This window comes from Neoarius graeffei, chromosome 14 (assembly GCF_027579695.1).
Source record: "Neoarius graeffei isolate fNeoGra1 chromosome 14, fNeoGra1.pri, whole genome shotgun sequence".
NCBI classification, from domain to species: domain Eukaryota; kingdom Metazoa; phylum Chordata; class Actinopteri; order Siluriformes; family Ariidae; genus Neoarius; species Neoarius graeffei.
Window position 1 is genome coordinate 39,307,495 of NC_083582.1, and position 12,977 is coordinate 39,320,471.

General features: G+C 41.0%; 1 protein-coding gene across 1 annotated transcript; it reads left to right on the forward strand.

The window, feature by feature from the left end:
• Positions 1 to 7,402: 7,402 nt before the first annotated feature.
• Positions 7,403 to 11,484, forward strand: tob1b (transducer of ERBB2, 1b). Its single transcript, XM_060939629.1, has 2 exons — positions 7,403 to 7,672; positions 8,840 to 11,484. The coding sequence occupies exon 2, from the start codon at positions 9,005 to 9,007 to the stop codon at positions 9,980 to 9,982; it is 978 nt and encodes a 325-aa protein (XP_060795612.1). The 5' UTR covers positions 7,403 to 7,672; positions 8,840 to 9,004; the 3' UTR covers positions 9,983 to 11,484.
• Positions 11,485 to 12,977: the final 1,493 nt, after the last annotated feature.

A 12,977-nucleotide genomic window follows, 5' to 3' on the forward strand; every position in this document is an offset into this window, starting at 1 on the left:
ATTCGTACTTTATCTCCAGGTGACAAGCAAAACACTGTGACTCATCTCCAAGCACCAAGCACCTCTCATCTCCTTTTGTTTTTGTGCTTTTCTGCCCTGTATATGCAACAAATCAGATTAATTTATGCAACACAGGTGAGCATTCAATTGACCAGGCTTTCCTTTCTGTTTCACTGTGGAAAAGACTAAGATTATCTTTACCATCGATAGTTGCTATGGATACGTGGCTCCAGTCTAGGAGGTCTTGTTGGAATTGCTGAAGCTGTAAACACTTAAGTGTACTTCAAACTTAATGGCCATGTTACCACTACTTGCGCCATGTTATGGAACCTGCTTTGCGTAATGAACTGATCCTGTCAGGTTCACACATTGAATGCATCAATAGACTTTAGGTAAGATGCAACTCTTTATGCCTACACAAAAGCTTGATGGCTTTAAAAACATAAGCCACACTATGAAGTTGAGGCCAAGGAGCCTCGAAGAAACCCACACTAAACATTTGCGAGTGCAGACTACGCCCCCAACTAAGTGGCATGAAGAATGTCTGTGAAACTGTTAAGTACGGAGAACTTTGAGAGCATGGGCTGGAGTTCTGGGTGGCTTCTGGTTTGTGCTAGAAAGCCAAGCCCCTAAGTAAAGACTCTCGGGTAGAAGTTGTTAAATAAAGGGAGGAGACAGCGAGGTGCTGGAGAAAGAGAGATGAAAATTTAAAGGAAGTTAACTAGGAACAAAGTGGAGCTTCTGCTAGCTTCTTTCTTCCAAGCATTCTAAACCAAACAGTCCATTTCCATGCCATGGCTGACAAAATACCATACTGGGATCTTGTAATAGATTCACTGACCACTTTAAGCGCATATGAACTAGAAGATATGACCAATAATTCTGGTAAAAGTCCACATCTTACAGTGAGAGTCAAACACATATGTAAAACATTTACACATTTTCCAGTAAACTGTAATATGTATGTGTTCTGGCATTTATAGGAAGATAGGATTATGATATTTTCCACTTAGTCATTTTGTCACTCATTATGATGTTTTCAAATGGCTAAATATGCTTACACATGTTATAGTGTGGGGCAGCATGGTGTTGTAGTGGTTAACTGTCACTTCACAGCAAGAAGGTTCTGGGTTTGAGCCCAGTGGCCTTTCTGTGCGGAGTTTGCATGTTCTCCCCATGTCTGCATGGGTTTCCTCCGTTCTCCGTAGCCTTCGGCCTCTCGCCTATTACATAGCTAGGGTTACAATGGGGAGTCCTCTGGTAACCGTGAGAGTTTGACTCCCCACTCGCATCTGTATTGCAGTGTGCCATGCCAGACGGCAGTAGGTACCATTTTTAGAATGGTCTTTGGTATGACCCGACTGTGAGTAGAACTTGCGATCTCCTGATTGAGAGGCGGACACGCTAACCACTAGGCCAACTCACGGTCCAAAGACATGCAGGTTAGGCTAATTGGTGACTCTAAGTTGACCGTAGGTGTGAATGTGAGTGTGAATGGTTGTTTGTCTCTATGTGTCAGCCCTGCGATGATCTGGTGACTTGTCCAGGGTGTACCCCGCCTCTGGGATAGGCTCCAGCTTGCCTGCGACCTTGTACAGGATAAGCGGCTACAGATAATGGATGGATGGATGGATGGATGGATGGCTGTTATAGTGCCTTAAAGAAAGGGTTAGACATAGCCATACTAATATAGTGACACAATTACAGACATAATCATCATAGTTTTGTCAGTAATCACATTTTAGCAAGCAATAGCCCACTAAACTGGATTTCCAAGATACTCTTACATGGATAACTGTCATAAATAATCAAATTGAGTACACTGAGGGAAGGAAATGAAGTGAAAAACCCTAAACTGTCTGCATTTTAAAGGTCATTTCCTTAAGGGACAGACACTATCTAGGCAAAGTCATCTGGCACCAGGGACATCACACTAAGGCAAACAGGGGAACTGACTTCTCTGAAGCCCAAGGTGGAGGGCCTCGGCGTAAACGTTTGTTTTTGGGTTTTTTTTTTGAGAAGCTAAGGAGGCCCATGGAGACCACATTTGGCTGACAAATATGTGGAACTCCTTTCACTTGGTGCCGAAGTCATACTTTAATGATGAGAACAAATATTGGAGGGCAGATCCAGCTAAGAAAGCTTTTTTTGTTTTTGTAGAAAAGCAATGTAAAAGATATTGTAGGACACTAATGACCAGAAAGCATTGCATGACACCCAGAAGCAAAAAATCTTATGGAATGAGGAGCCCAAATTAACTAATCAGTCCAAATTAGTCCAGGTTGTTTTTTCTTTTTTTCTGGTTCATAAAAAGCACCATTATGTCAGAAATAGAACTGGAAGTGCTTCTGTTTCTGTAGGTTTCTGTGAGTCATAAGCGTGTCTCCCTCCCTGGGGTGCATTTCAACTGGTGGCATGGGACATCTGCTGAAACACATTGATAGTTTATCAGGTAAAACCTACGTGCATACTGTATAACTGTAGTTATACAATTACAGACTGAAGCCAATTTGTTGCTATGTATAATTTGTCAGCCATCCTTAATCCTGAATTAAAATCAGTGGAAAGGGAGCACCACAGAATCATCACTTACCACATATCATTTAGGTGTGTGGCACTGAAACACACCATCATGGCACTGGTATGTCATGGTCACTGCTGTGTTGACAATAATCCACCAACCAAACAATATCTGGTTACCGGTGATCCTGTGGTAGTCCTTTTACATTAATACATCCCCACACAGTATATGTTAATGTAATAATTCACATGTACACTTAAGCACAGTGAAATTCCTTCTCTGCATTTAACCCATCTGAAGTAGTGAACACATGCCTGCACACACATGTGAGCAGTGAACACACACACATACCCAGAGCACCGGGCAGCTATGCTACAGCACCCGGGGAATAGTTGGGATTTAGGTGCCTTGCTCAAGGGCACTTCAGCCATGATACACAGGGAGGGGGAAGTGCTGTTCATTCATTCAACTCCCCTCACATTTTCCTGTCGGTCCCGGGAATCAAACTGGCGACCCTTTGGACCCTTTGGCTGCCCCTGGGAAGCTACTGGTGTAGCTTGGTACAGAATAAGGTGGTGAGAAACAAAACATAATATAGTGCACTGTGCAGCTAGATTTATGGTGTTTTTTTTTTTTAATTACTGTACATTTCAAGTATCTGGATGAGACCCATAACTGAAGCAAGGCCCTCCTTAAGGCCTTTAGTTAGTTAATACTGGCCCAAGAAACTTGTTATAAATCACAAGTTTTCAGGTTTCACCAAGTTGCTTTTCTCCTTCAGCGCAATGCTTTACATTTTGACAGATGACACTTTCCTAATTCATTCATCCATCCAGTTTCCCACACTTGATATTTTCTTCTCAGACAACTGAGAGGTGACTTCACTGGCATCAATATGTTGAACTCAAGACATGAAACAGTACCAATGGCTTCATCAACCTGACACATCTGAACTGTGAAGTACTGCAAAATATCTCGACTCTAATCGAAAAACTAATCAGTTTCAATCTCCGTCTCCCCTCTAAACAGCTTGCAGCTTGTAATCTGAATATACAATAAAATAATACTAATCATACCAGTGACAACAAACAAATTTCTGGTGCAATTTTGCTGCATTTTGCCACAATGAGCTGGCACCTTTAAATTTCATGTTCCATCTGCGCTGGCATGACTCCACCGTATGAGTCAGTGTCATGCTGGAAATGCTTATGCAGTGTCTTCTCAGCTCCTGCTACTAAAGACACTCACACCCCTGTAGTGGCCCAATCTGGAATCTATCTCACCTTTCTCTACCTGTTGTTTCTGCCCACCATGTCTACCGACCACGACTGATATTTACTGCAAACATAACCGAGGTTCTCCTCCTGTTTCTCCTTGTCTAGTCTTGGCTCAAAAATACAGTGAAGATAAAAGAATGATGAGAGAAATTTCAGTATCCAGAATCGCCGTACAGAATTCCCTAGCTAAATTTACACTTTTAAGATAAGCCAGGTGTGGTGGCTTTGTGAAAAATATAAGGGTGTAACGCAGTACTCTGACAGCCTGGAAATCAAGTACAAATCAAAGAAGAGGTGGAGTAAATGTTTATGGATTGAGTTGTCTTACCTTTGTAGTTGCTATGCTATGCGCTGTTTAAAGCATGATCTCAAAACCTGCCAAGTCATTAAATCATCTTACATGGGTAAAATAGTGTTGATTAAAATACAATATCTGGTTAAGAATCTATTTGCACTCTGTACATTGAGGATAAGGGCCTAGAAGTTGACCACTGTCATAAATCAGCCTGTGCTTTATGTTCAAAACACAGGCTACAAATGGATCAGGTCACGAGCTTATTTTGTCAGCAGCCACTTGTACCCAGGGAGGCTGATAATAAATAAAGCAGACAGGCAGCTTGATCCTCCTTCTCTGCACTATGAACATTTATAACCCCACCAAATGATCCAGTCCTACGTACACTGCTGGGTTCAAAGGCCTACTTGGATTATGGCCCTGTACTATTACAACATTCACATCAGAGTGGAGACTGAAGAAGGAAGGAGTTTCTTTTGTACATTTATTGAATCGACAGCAGTGAGTATACACATTTTCCAACAGGTATTAAAAAGGTTGTATGAATGTAGATTTCAATGACTTTACATTTCACAGAGATGTAGTATAAACTCATATGCTCAATCTGAAATCAGTAACGTAAATCAGTAGGATGTAAATAATATTGTAGTTTAACATGAAGATGAAGATAAATTACTTTTTATTGCCTCCAGTAATTCTCCTTTAAATGTACTTGAGCAAAGCCAAGCAAAAGGGAAACACTATGTAACTTTAGACTAAACTTTACATTAATTTGTGTATGTATGTATGTACAGTGATGCTTGAAAGTTTGTGAACCCTTTAGAATTTTCTATATTTCTGTATAAATATGACCTAAAACATCATCAGATTTTCATACGAGTCCTAAAAGTAGATAAAGAGAACCCAGTTAAACAAATGAGACAAAAATATTATACTTGCTCATTTATTTATTGAGGAAAATGATCCAGTATTACATATCTGTGAGTGGCAAAAGTATGTGAACCTCTAGGATTAGCAGTTAATTTGAAGGTGAAATTAGAGTCAGGTGTTTTCAATCAGTGGGATGACAATCAGGTGTGAGTGGGCACCATGTTTTATTTAAAGAACAGGGATCTATCAAAGTCTGATCTTCACAACACGTTTGTGGAAGTGTATCATGGCACGAACAAAGGAGATTTCTGAGGACCTCAGAAAAAGCGTTGTTGATGCTCATCAGGCTGGAAAAGGTTACAAAACCATCTCTAAAGAGTTTGGACTCCACCAATCCACAGTCAGACAGACTGTGTACAAATGGAGGAAATTCAAGACCATTGTTACCCTCCCCAGGAGTGGTCGACCAACAAAGATCACTCCAAGAGCAAGGCGTGTAATAGTTGGCGAGGTCACAAAGGACCCCAGGGTAACTTCTAAGCAACTGAAGGCCTCTCTCACATTGGCTAATGTTAATGTTCATGAGTCCACCATCAGGAGAACACTGAACAACAATGGTGTGCATGGCAGGGTTGCAAGGAGAAAGCCACTGCTCTCCAAAAAGAACATGGTTTCATTTGTTTTGTGGACAAATGAAACCAAAATAGAACTTTTTGGTTTAAATAAGAAGTGTTATGTTTGGATAAAGGAAAACACTGCATTCCAGCATAAGAACCTTATCCCATCTGTGAAACATGGTGGTGGTAGTATCATGGTTTGGGCCTGTTTTGCTGCATCTGGGCCAGGACGGCTTGCCATCATTGATGGAACAATGAATTCTGAATTATACCAGCGAATTCTAAAGGAAAATGTCAGGACATCTGTCCATGAACTGAATCTCAAGAGAAGGTGGGTCATGCAGCAAGACAACCACCCTAAACACACAAGTCGTTCTACCAAAGAATGGTTAAAGAAGAATAAAGTTAATGTTTTGGAATGGCCAAGTCAAAGTCCTGACCTTAATCCAATTGAAATGTTGTGGAAGGACCTGAAGCGAGCAGTTTATGTGAAGAAACCCACCAACATCCCAGAGTTGAAGCTGTTCTATACGGAGGAACGGGCTAAAATTCCTCCAAGCCGGTGTGCAGGACTGATCAACAGTTACCGCAAATGTTTAGTTGCAGTTATTGCTGCACAAGGGGGTCACACCAGATACTGAAATACTTTTGCCACTCACTGTGGCAAAGGGATATGTAATATTGGATCATTTTCCTCAATAAATAAATGACCAAGTATAATATTTTTTGTCTCATTTGTTTAACTGGGTTCTCTGTATCTACTTTTAGGACTTGTGTGAAAATCTGATGATATTTTAGGTCATATTTATGTAGAAATATAGAAAATTCTAAAGGGTTCACAAACTTTCAAGAACCACTATGTCCCTCTCTCTCTCTCTGTATCTATCTATCTATAGTAATTCTCATCTTAGATGTGGCCAAGCTAAAGGGAAATCACATATTAGTGTAAATACAACTTCATACTGTATTTATACAAATAAATGTAAGGGGGAAAAAGCCGCACCATATATCTCACTAGTTCGGTTTTCTCAGTGAAGTATGAAACTAAACTAATATGGTTTCCTCAGGGGACAGGTTGCTATTTTTATTAACGAATAAAAATATTACTTCCTTTAGGTTCCATACTTCCGTGTCATACTAATTAGTACAATAATAGGCTTGTTGGAATCTGCGTAGCCATAGTTTCCCCTGTCAAAACAAGGCGTGGCCATGAAACGTCACAAAGGCAGCAACCAATAGCTAAAAGCCTTAGCTTTCGATTAGTTTTATCGCCCCTCCCACACACCCAGACAAAACACTCAAGAGCACAAGCAGGTTTGATATCTGTTGCAAAAAAAACCAAGCCCCCCCCCAAAAAAAAACAAAAAAAAACACGAATTATTTTGTCTATTTTTAATGTCGCATTTTCTTTTTTTTTTTCAACAAAATTGCCATCGACTGACTGCATGCTTCTGAAATTAAAATTTACGTTCCATTAAGCTATAAGAAACGGTTGAAATGCGTGAATATGACAAGACATTTTGCTGAGGAAAAAAAAAATCACAAGAAGCCATCACTACTCACTGTATTGAGGTTCCCTGTGTGTGCATGCACACATACAATACATAACTAGGGGACAACTGTTCTAGTGTATTTGTCGCTGATTGGTCAAATAGCAATATGGGTTCTCCATGGCGATTTTTTTTTTTTTTTTGACACGCCTCTGAACAGCCAATGAACGCTTAAGGCACGGTCGTGACGCACTTAAAACAGACCAATCACTGGTGTGCTCAGGGGCGTGGTTTTGTGTTTCTGTGTGTCCGCCCATTTCAGATCCAGAACGGAGGATTTGCTATAAAGCGGCTGTGGTGACTGGTTTAAAGGGCAGAGTTGTAAAAACTCCCGGGCAGTGGGGGAGTCAGGTTGCTTATTAAGACGCAAGCTGGCCTATTAGAGAACGAAAAAGCGAGGATAAAAGCAAACAGGACAGAAGCACTAAGACGCTGTAACTGGAATAATAATAATAATAATTTCCTATCCACAGAGGTTAGCTAGGGATCATTGCGGAAGCTACAAACTACATCCGGAATCCACCTGAGTCCTGCTCGTGCGTGTGAGTACCAGCTGTTTAAGAGGCAGTATTTCTGAGAATAACGTGGCAAATTTTTTTTTGTTTGTGTGTGTGTTTATAATTATGTCTTTCTTTTTGTGGTGTGATGAGATGAAATGAAATCCTTCTGGCTTGTCGAGTCTTCGTGGACGCTAGCTAGTTTTTGCTAATGTGTAGCCGTGGCAACCAGAGGTCCGTGTATGTAGTCAGGTTGATTTTAGGGTCTGGTTCTCTGGCACTGGGTTTGTTCTTGACGAGAGAGAGGGAGAGAGATTATCTCATCTCTCATCTCACTGGCTAGTTCTCTGCAAGTTTGCCAGAGAAACCTGAAGCCTTTTAGCCACAGTGCTGACGCTGGAAGAAGGAATGATGATGATAATAATGTCAGACTAAAAGAAAGTCAGTGTTTAGCTTTGAGGAAGAGGATGATCGATTATTTTTTTTGACTCGGTGTTTACTTGGCTGATGGTGTCCTCGGTAATGAACTGGATGATCCGGTTTGTTTGTTTGTAGGATTGAGGTATTTTGTCTTGGCTCCAGCTTCGTGAAAAGGAAGCAAAACAATTGAAAGGGCAGAAAGAAAGAGGGGCAAAATGAAAACGTTTCCTCTTCTCCGAATGTCCAAGCTGAAGCCCTTTTTAAATAGAAAGGCCGGAAGAAGGAAGAGCTGCAGCAGGTTATGAAAATAATCCGTGCTGTGCTGTTCTGTTGTAATAGCTATGCTCATGGCTGTGTGATCTGGACAAATCATGTCCTGTTTCCATTAGAAGAAACGCGTACTGTACTAATTTGGTAAACCCTGGTGTGTTGGAGCTACACCCCATTCACCTCGCTGTGTTATTGGCTGTTATGTGGAGGAAACCTGATCGCTAAAGCTATTGCGCAATGTCCTGTCCAAGTGTCGCATCGTTAATATTGTGTATGTATACACTGAAGGAGAGATTTGTTTTAACATTGCTGTAAGGCCTGTAACCCAATGTTATCTGAATTAATGTAAATGCTTTTCTCAGACGTAATCTTCAGTGCATATCTAGCATTCAGAACCTAATCCTCTTGGCACTTGGTGTAAACATGTGGCTTTTTTTTTTGTATTAGATGCTTAAGTTGAGTTTGAAACAACTGGCTTGAAAGTTGAACTTTTTTTTTTTCTCTTTCCTTTCCTAATGATAGATGTCCCTGTGGAACGAGAAATCTATTACCAGCAGCCAGCATCCTGTTTGCTCAAACTGATCACTTACTGCCTAGGAGGTTTTTGCAACGCTCGGTTTGAGCAGCTCTCGAAGGCGTGCACACACACACACTGTCTTGCGACTGTCTTGCGACTGTGAAGCAGCTATGCAGCTTGAAATCCAAGTAGCACTCAACTTCATCATATCCTATCTGTACAACAAACTCCCTCGTCGTCGGGTGAACATCTTCGGCGAAGAACTTGAACGGCAGTTGAAAAAGAAATATGAAGGTCACTGGTACCCTGACAAGCCATACAAAGGGTCTGGGTTTAGGTGTATACATGTTGGGGAGAAGGTTGATACGGTAGTGGAAGAAGCAGCCAAAGAGAGCGGGATTGACATCGAAGACGTCAGGAACAACTTGCCTCAGGACCTCAGTGTGTGGATCGACCCGTTTGAGGTCTCTTACCAGATCGGAGAGAAGGGACCCATCAAGGTGCTTTACATGGACGATAATGGTGAGAACGGGTCCGAGTTGGACAAGGAGATCAGGAATAGTTTTAACCCCGATGCTCAGGTCTTCATGCCAATCAGCGACCCTGTGGGCGTCTCCTCTGAGTCTAGCTCTCCGTCGCCACCATTTGGCCAGTCTGCTTCTGTCAGCCCCTCGTTTATGCCACGCTCCACTCAACCTTTAACTTTCACCACAGCCACTTTCGCTGCCACCAAGTTCGGCTCCACCAAAATGAAGAACAGCAGCCGCACTGGTAGTAAAGTGGCACGCACATCTCCTACCAACCTGGGCCTGAACGTGACCAGCCTACTGAAGCATAAAGCCATTTCCAATTCCATGCATTCTCTTTACGGTCTTGGTCTTGGAGGGCAGCCACAGCCGAAAGCCTCTGCGCTCTCTCCTAATGCCAAGGAGTTCGTTTTTCCTAACCTCCAGAGCCAGGGCAGCTCCACCACAATGTTCAGCAACGAGAACCCACTCAGCCTCAGCCCTCTGCAGTACAACAATGCCTTTGATGTGTTTGCAGCCTACGGGAGCCTCAACGACAAATCTCTCGTGGATGGTCTAAACTTCAGCCTAAACAACATGCAGTATTCCAACCAGCAATTCCAGCCAGTAATGGCTAACTAAATGAATCCAGAATTTATGAATTATTGTTGGCAAAAGGAAGGGGATAAGATGACGCACACTAACAAAGGACATAAAAAGAATTGTGGAAGTAGAAGCAAAAAAACAAAATAAAAAAAACCTATTAGTCGCTGGAAAGAGCATGTGCCCAAGGGTGTTGTCTTTCTGTGCCCCCTTGAGTTTGTTTCTACTAAAAGCTTGTTGTATGTGTCCAAGCTTGGTTACTTTCAAATCATTTTCATTTTCCCTATTTTTGCCAACAAAGCACAACTTTTTTTTTTTTTTTTTACTGTTTTAAAAAATGGTCTAAATATTAAAGTTTAAAAAAAAAGCTTCAAGTTCTGGCCTCCTACAGTATTTTCAAGTTGGTTAAGACTTGGCTGATTTTTAAGAAATTGGCACGAATGAATATCTGGGGTTACTTGGTCTTTTTTTCTAATTGTATAATTTAATTGAGTACAGAGTTTGTAAAGTATCAGAGTATATATTGTTTCTATGACATGGTATTGCATTTATATCTTTTTACTACTCCAGTGATCTGTGATGGCTGCAGCAGCTTTGTTATATATTTTTTTTTTAATGAAAGTTATTATTGAGGAAATCCACCTTTAAAATAGATACAAAAAAAATTCTAAAGATTGTGTACAGGATATACTTTAGTGTTGGAAATTCAGTGTAGGATTTTTTTTTTTTTTTTTTGAAAGACAAAAGTTGTATTTTCTGTTAAGAGTTGAGATTTTTGCTATATTAAGGACAATGTAATCATATATTAATTTTGTACCTACATTGTGCAATACTTGATAAAATACGGTATAACAAAGTATTTTGAGTCAGTGTCTTACATGTGAAGAGGGACTGAAATAGTTTATATTAAGTTTGTATTAAAATGCTTAAAAATATATGCTTGTCTTTATTTTTTTTTCATATTTGCACCCTGGCCTTTTTCAATAAAAGCAAGTTTAGTCAAAATATGTGCTCTCAGCATGATTCATTTGCTTGCACTCTTCTCTCTCTGTCCCGTCTCCTCCCCCCAAAAAAAGTGTCACAGACCATGATGGAAATTGCTGGGTTTTTAATCTTGATTCATTTAGGAGCATTTATTCAGTGTGACTTTGTGGGAGTCAGAATCTCGTCAAAACAAGGTTGGTTCCAGGCTCTTGCTCTGAGGCCTATGGTGTGTGTCTCTACTTGTCCTGGCTTTTTGAGCTTAGAATCTCGACCAGTGTGCTTAGTTAGGTGTATGTGGAAACTGTCCTCAGGAGTGCTTCTTGTCTTTTATTATCCTGCTTTCTGAACAAGAAAGGGATCAATAGTCCATTCAAGACATGAACTATTGATCTGGTGTGTGGGGGGTGCTTTTATTTAAAAAAAAAAATTACTAATAGCCACGGGGCGGCACGGTGGTGTAGTGGTTAGCGCCGTCGCCTCACAGCAAGAAGGTCCTGGGTTCGAGCCCCGGGGCCGGCGAGGGCCCTTCTGTGCGGAGTTTGCATGTTCTCCCCGTGTCCGCGTGGGTTTCCTCCGGGTGCTCCGGTTTCCCCCACAGTCCAAAGACATGCAGGTTAGGTTAACTGGTGACTCTAAATTGACTGTAGGTGTGAATGGTTGTCTGTGTCAGCCCTGTGATGACCTGGTGACTTGTCCAGGGTGTACCCCGCCTTTCGCCTGTAGTCAGCTGGGATAGACTCCAGCTTGCCTGTGACCCTGTAGAAGGATAAAGCGGCTAGAGATGATATGAGACTAATAGCCACGTGAACTGGAAGGTTACGACCTATTAGTCATATGGAATCTTGTGGAACAGACTTGGACATGTCTGGTTAGCATACCAAGTCATTCAGTTCAGGGTAAAAGTAGATGTTTTTGTTGTTCCCCAATCACCTGATTTAATTGTAAAAATGAAATGCATTTGGACCCTAAAGCCTATTGAAGCAACTACTAGTATGATGAGCTCATGAGTGGAGTGTTTTTGTTTTTCTGGGTTACATCAGTGTTGGGACATTTAGCGCTGGGGGGTTAGGCGAGAAGCATTCCTAACAGTCCAGTGTCAAATAATTTACTGTATCTTCGCGCTTTGGCTTCAAATTACTTTCACAAGGGAAGATGGCAATGGGCAAAACATTTTCAGTTTGACTTGTCATTGTAAATGACAAATGTAATTAAAATGTGTGGGTTTTGTTCTGCTGAAAACCTTGCTATTTAATATAGACCTGTAATGTAATACAGATTTTAATTTGCATCACCATGCTTGTGAGCTGTAAATATCAGCATGTGTGTTTAACACAGGTTGCACGTTTATTAAACTTTTCATGGCTTAACTCTGAGTAATCACATTTTGAAGTCCTTTTGTGAGGTTTTTTTTTTCTGCACATGTACAGCTCTATCGTGTTGGAGCTTCTGAAGGTCTGCTGGAGCTTGTTACTGTTGTGGACATACCAACCTTGCTATTAATCTTGAAATGTGTGCTTTGTTTTCCCAGCTGAGTGTAAGCCCCTCTTGTGTGAGCGGAGATTAGAGCGTTCATGGCATTCACAAAGCCTCCTTGTTTATTTTCAATGCTGTGGTTTAAAAGCAAGCTGATAAAATGAACATGGATACAATTGCTTACTAAACCGTAAGCTCGTCTGTGTTGTATAATTAGATTTTTTTTTTTGCTTTTTCATAATCTTTTGGATTTAAAACACAGTCTTTCATCATAACTAACAAGCATATTTGACAAAACGTGTTGGTTTCGATGGCAGGTGCCTGTAGGTTCGAAAGCGGTTTCGCTATGAATCATCCAACACAATGTTGAGCTACGAGAGAAACTCCAAGCTGCATAACACAGAGTTGTGAGTTTATGAACCTGTCAGGTATCTTATAAACTGGTGCCTCAGTGTATATTGAAATGATTTCCTGAGTATTAGGATCTCCTCTGTTTTCTATTTGGGTGGAAGGACCTCATGAGTGCAGACATACAGAGGTTATCTTCAGTTATTTTGGACGTGATGTCTTTACTATG

Coding starts and splice junctions, on each gene's coding strand:
- tob1b (XM_060939629.1), top strand. CDS start 9,005: ATGCAGCTTGAAATCCAAGTAGCACTCAACTTCATCATATCCTATCTG.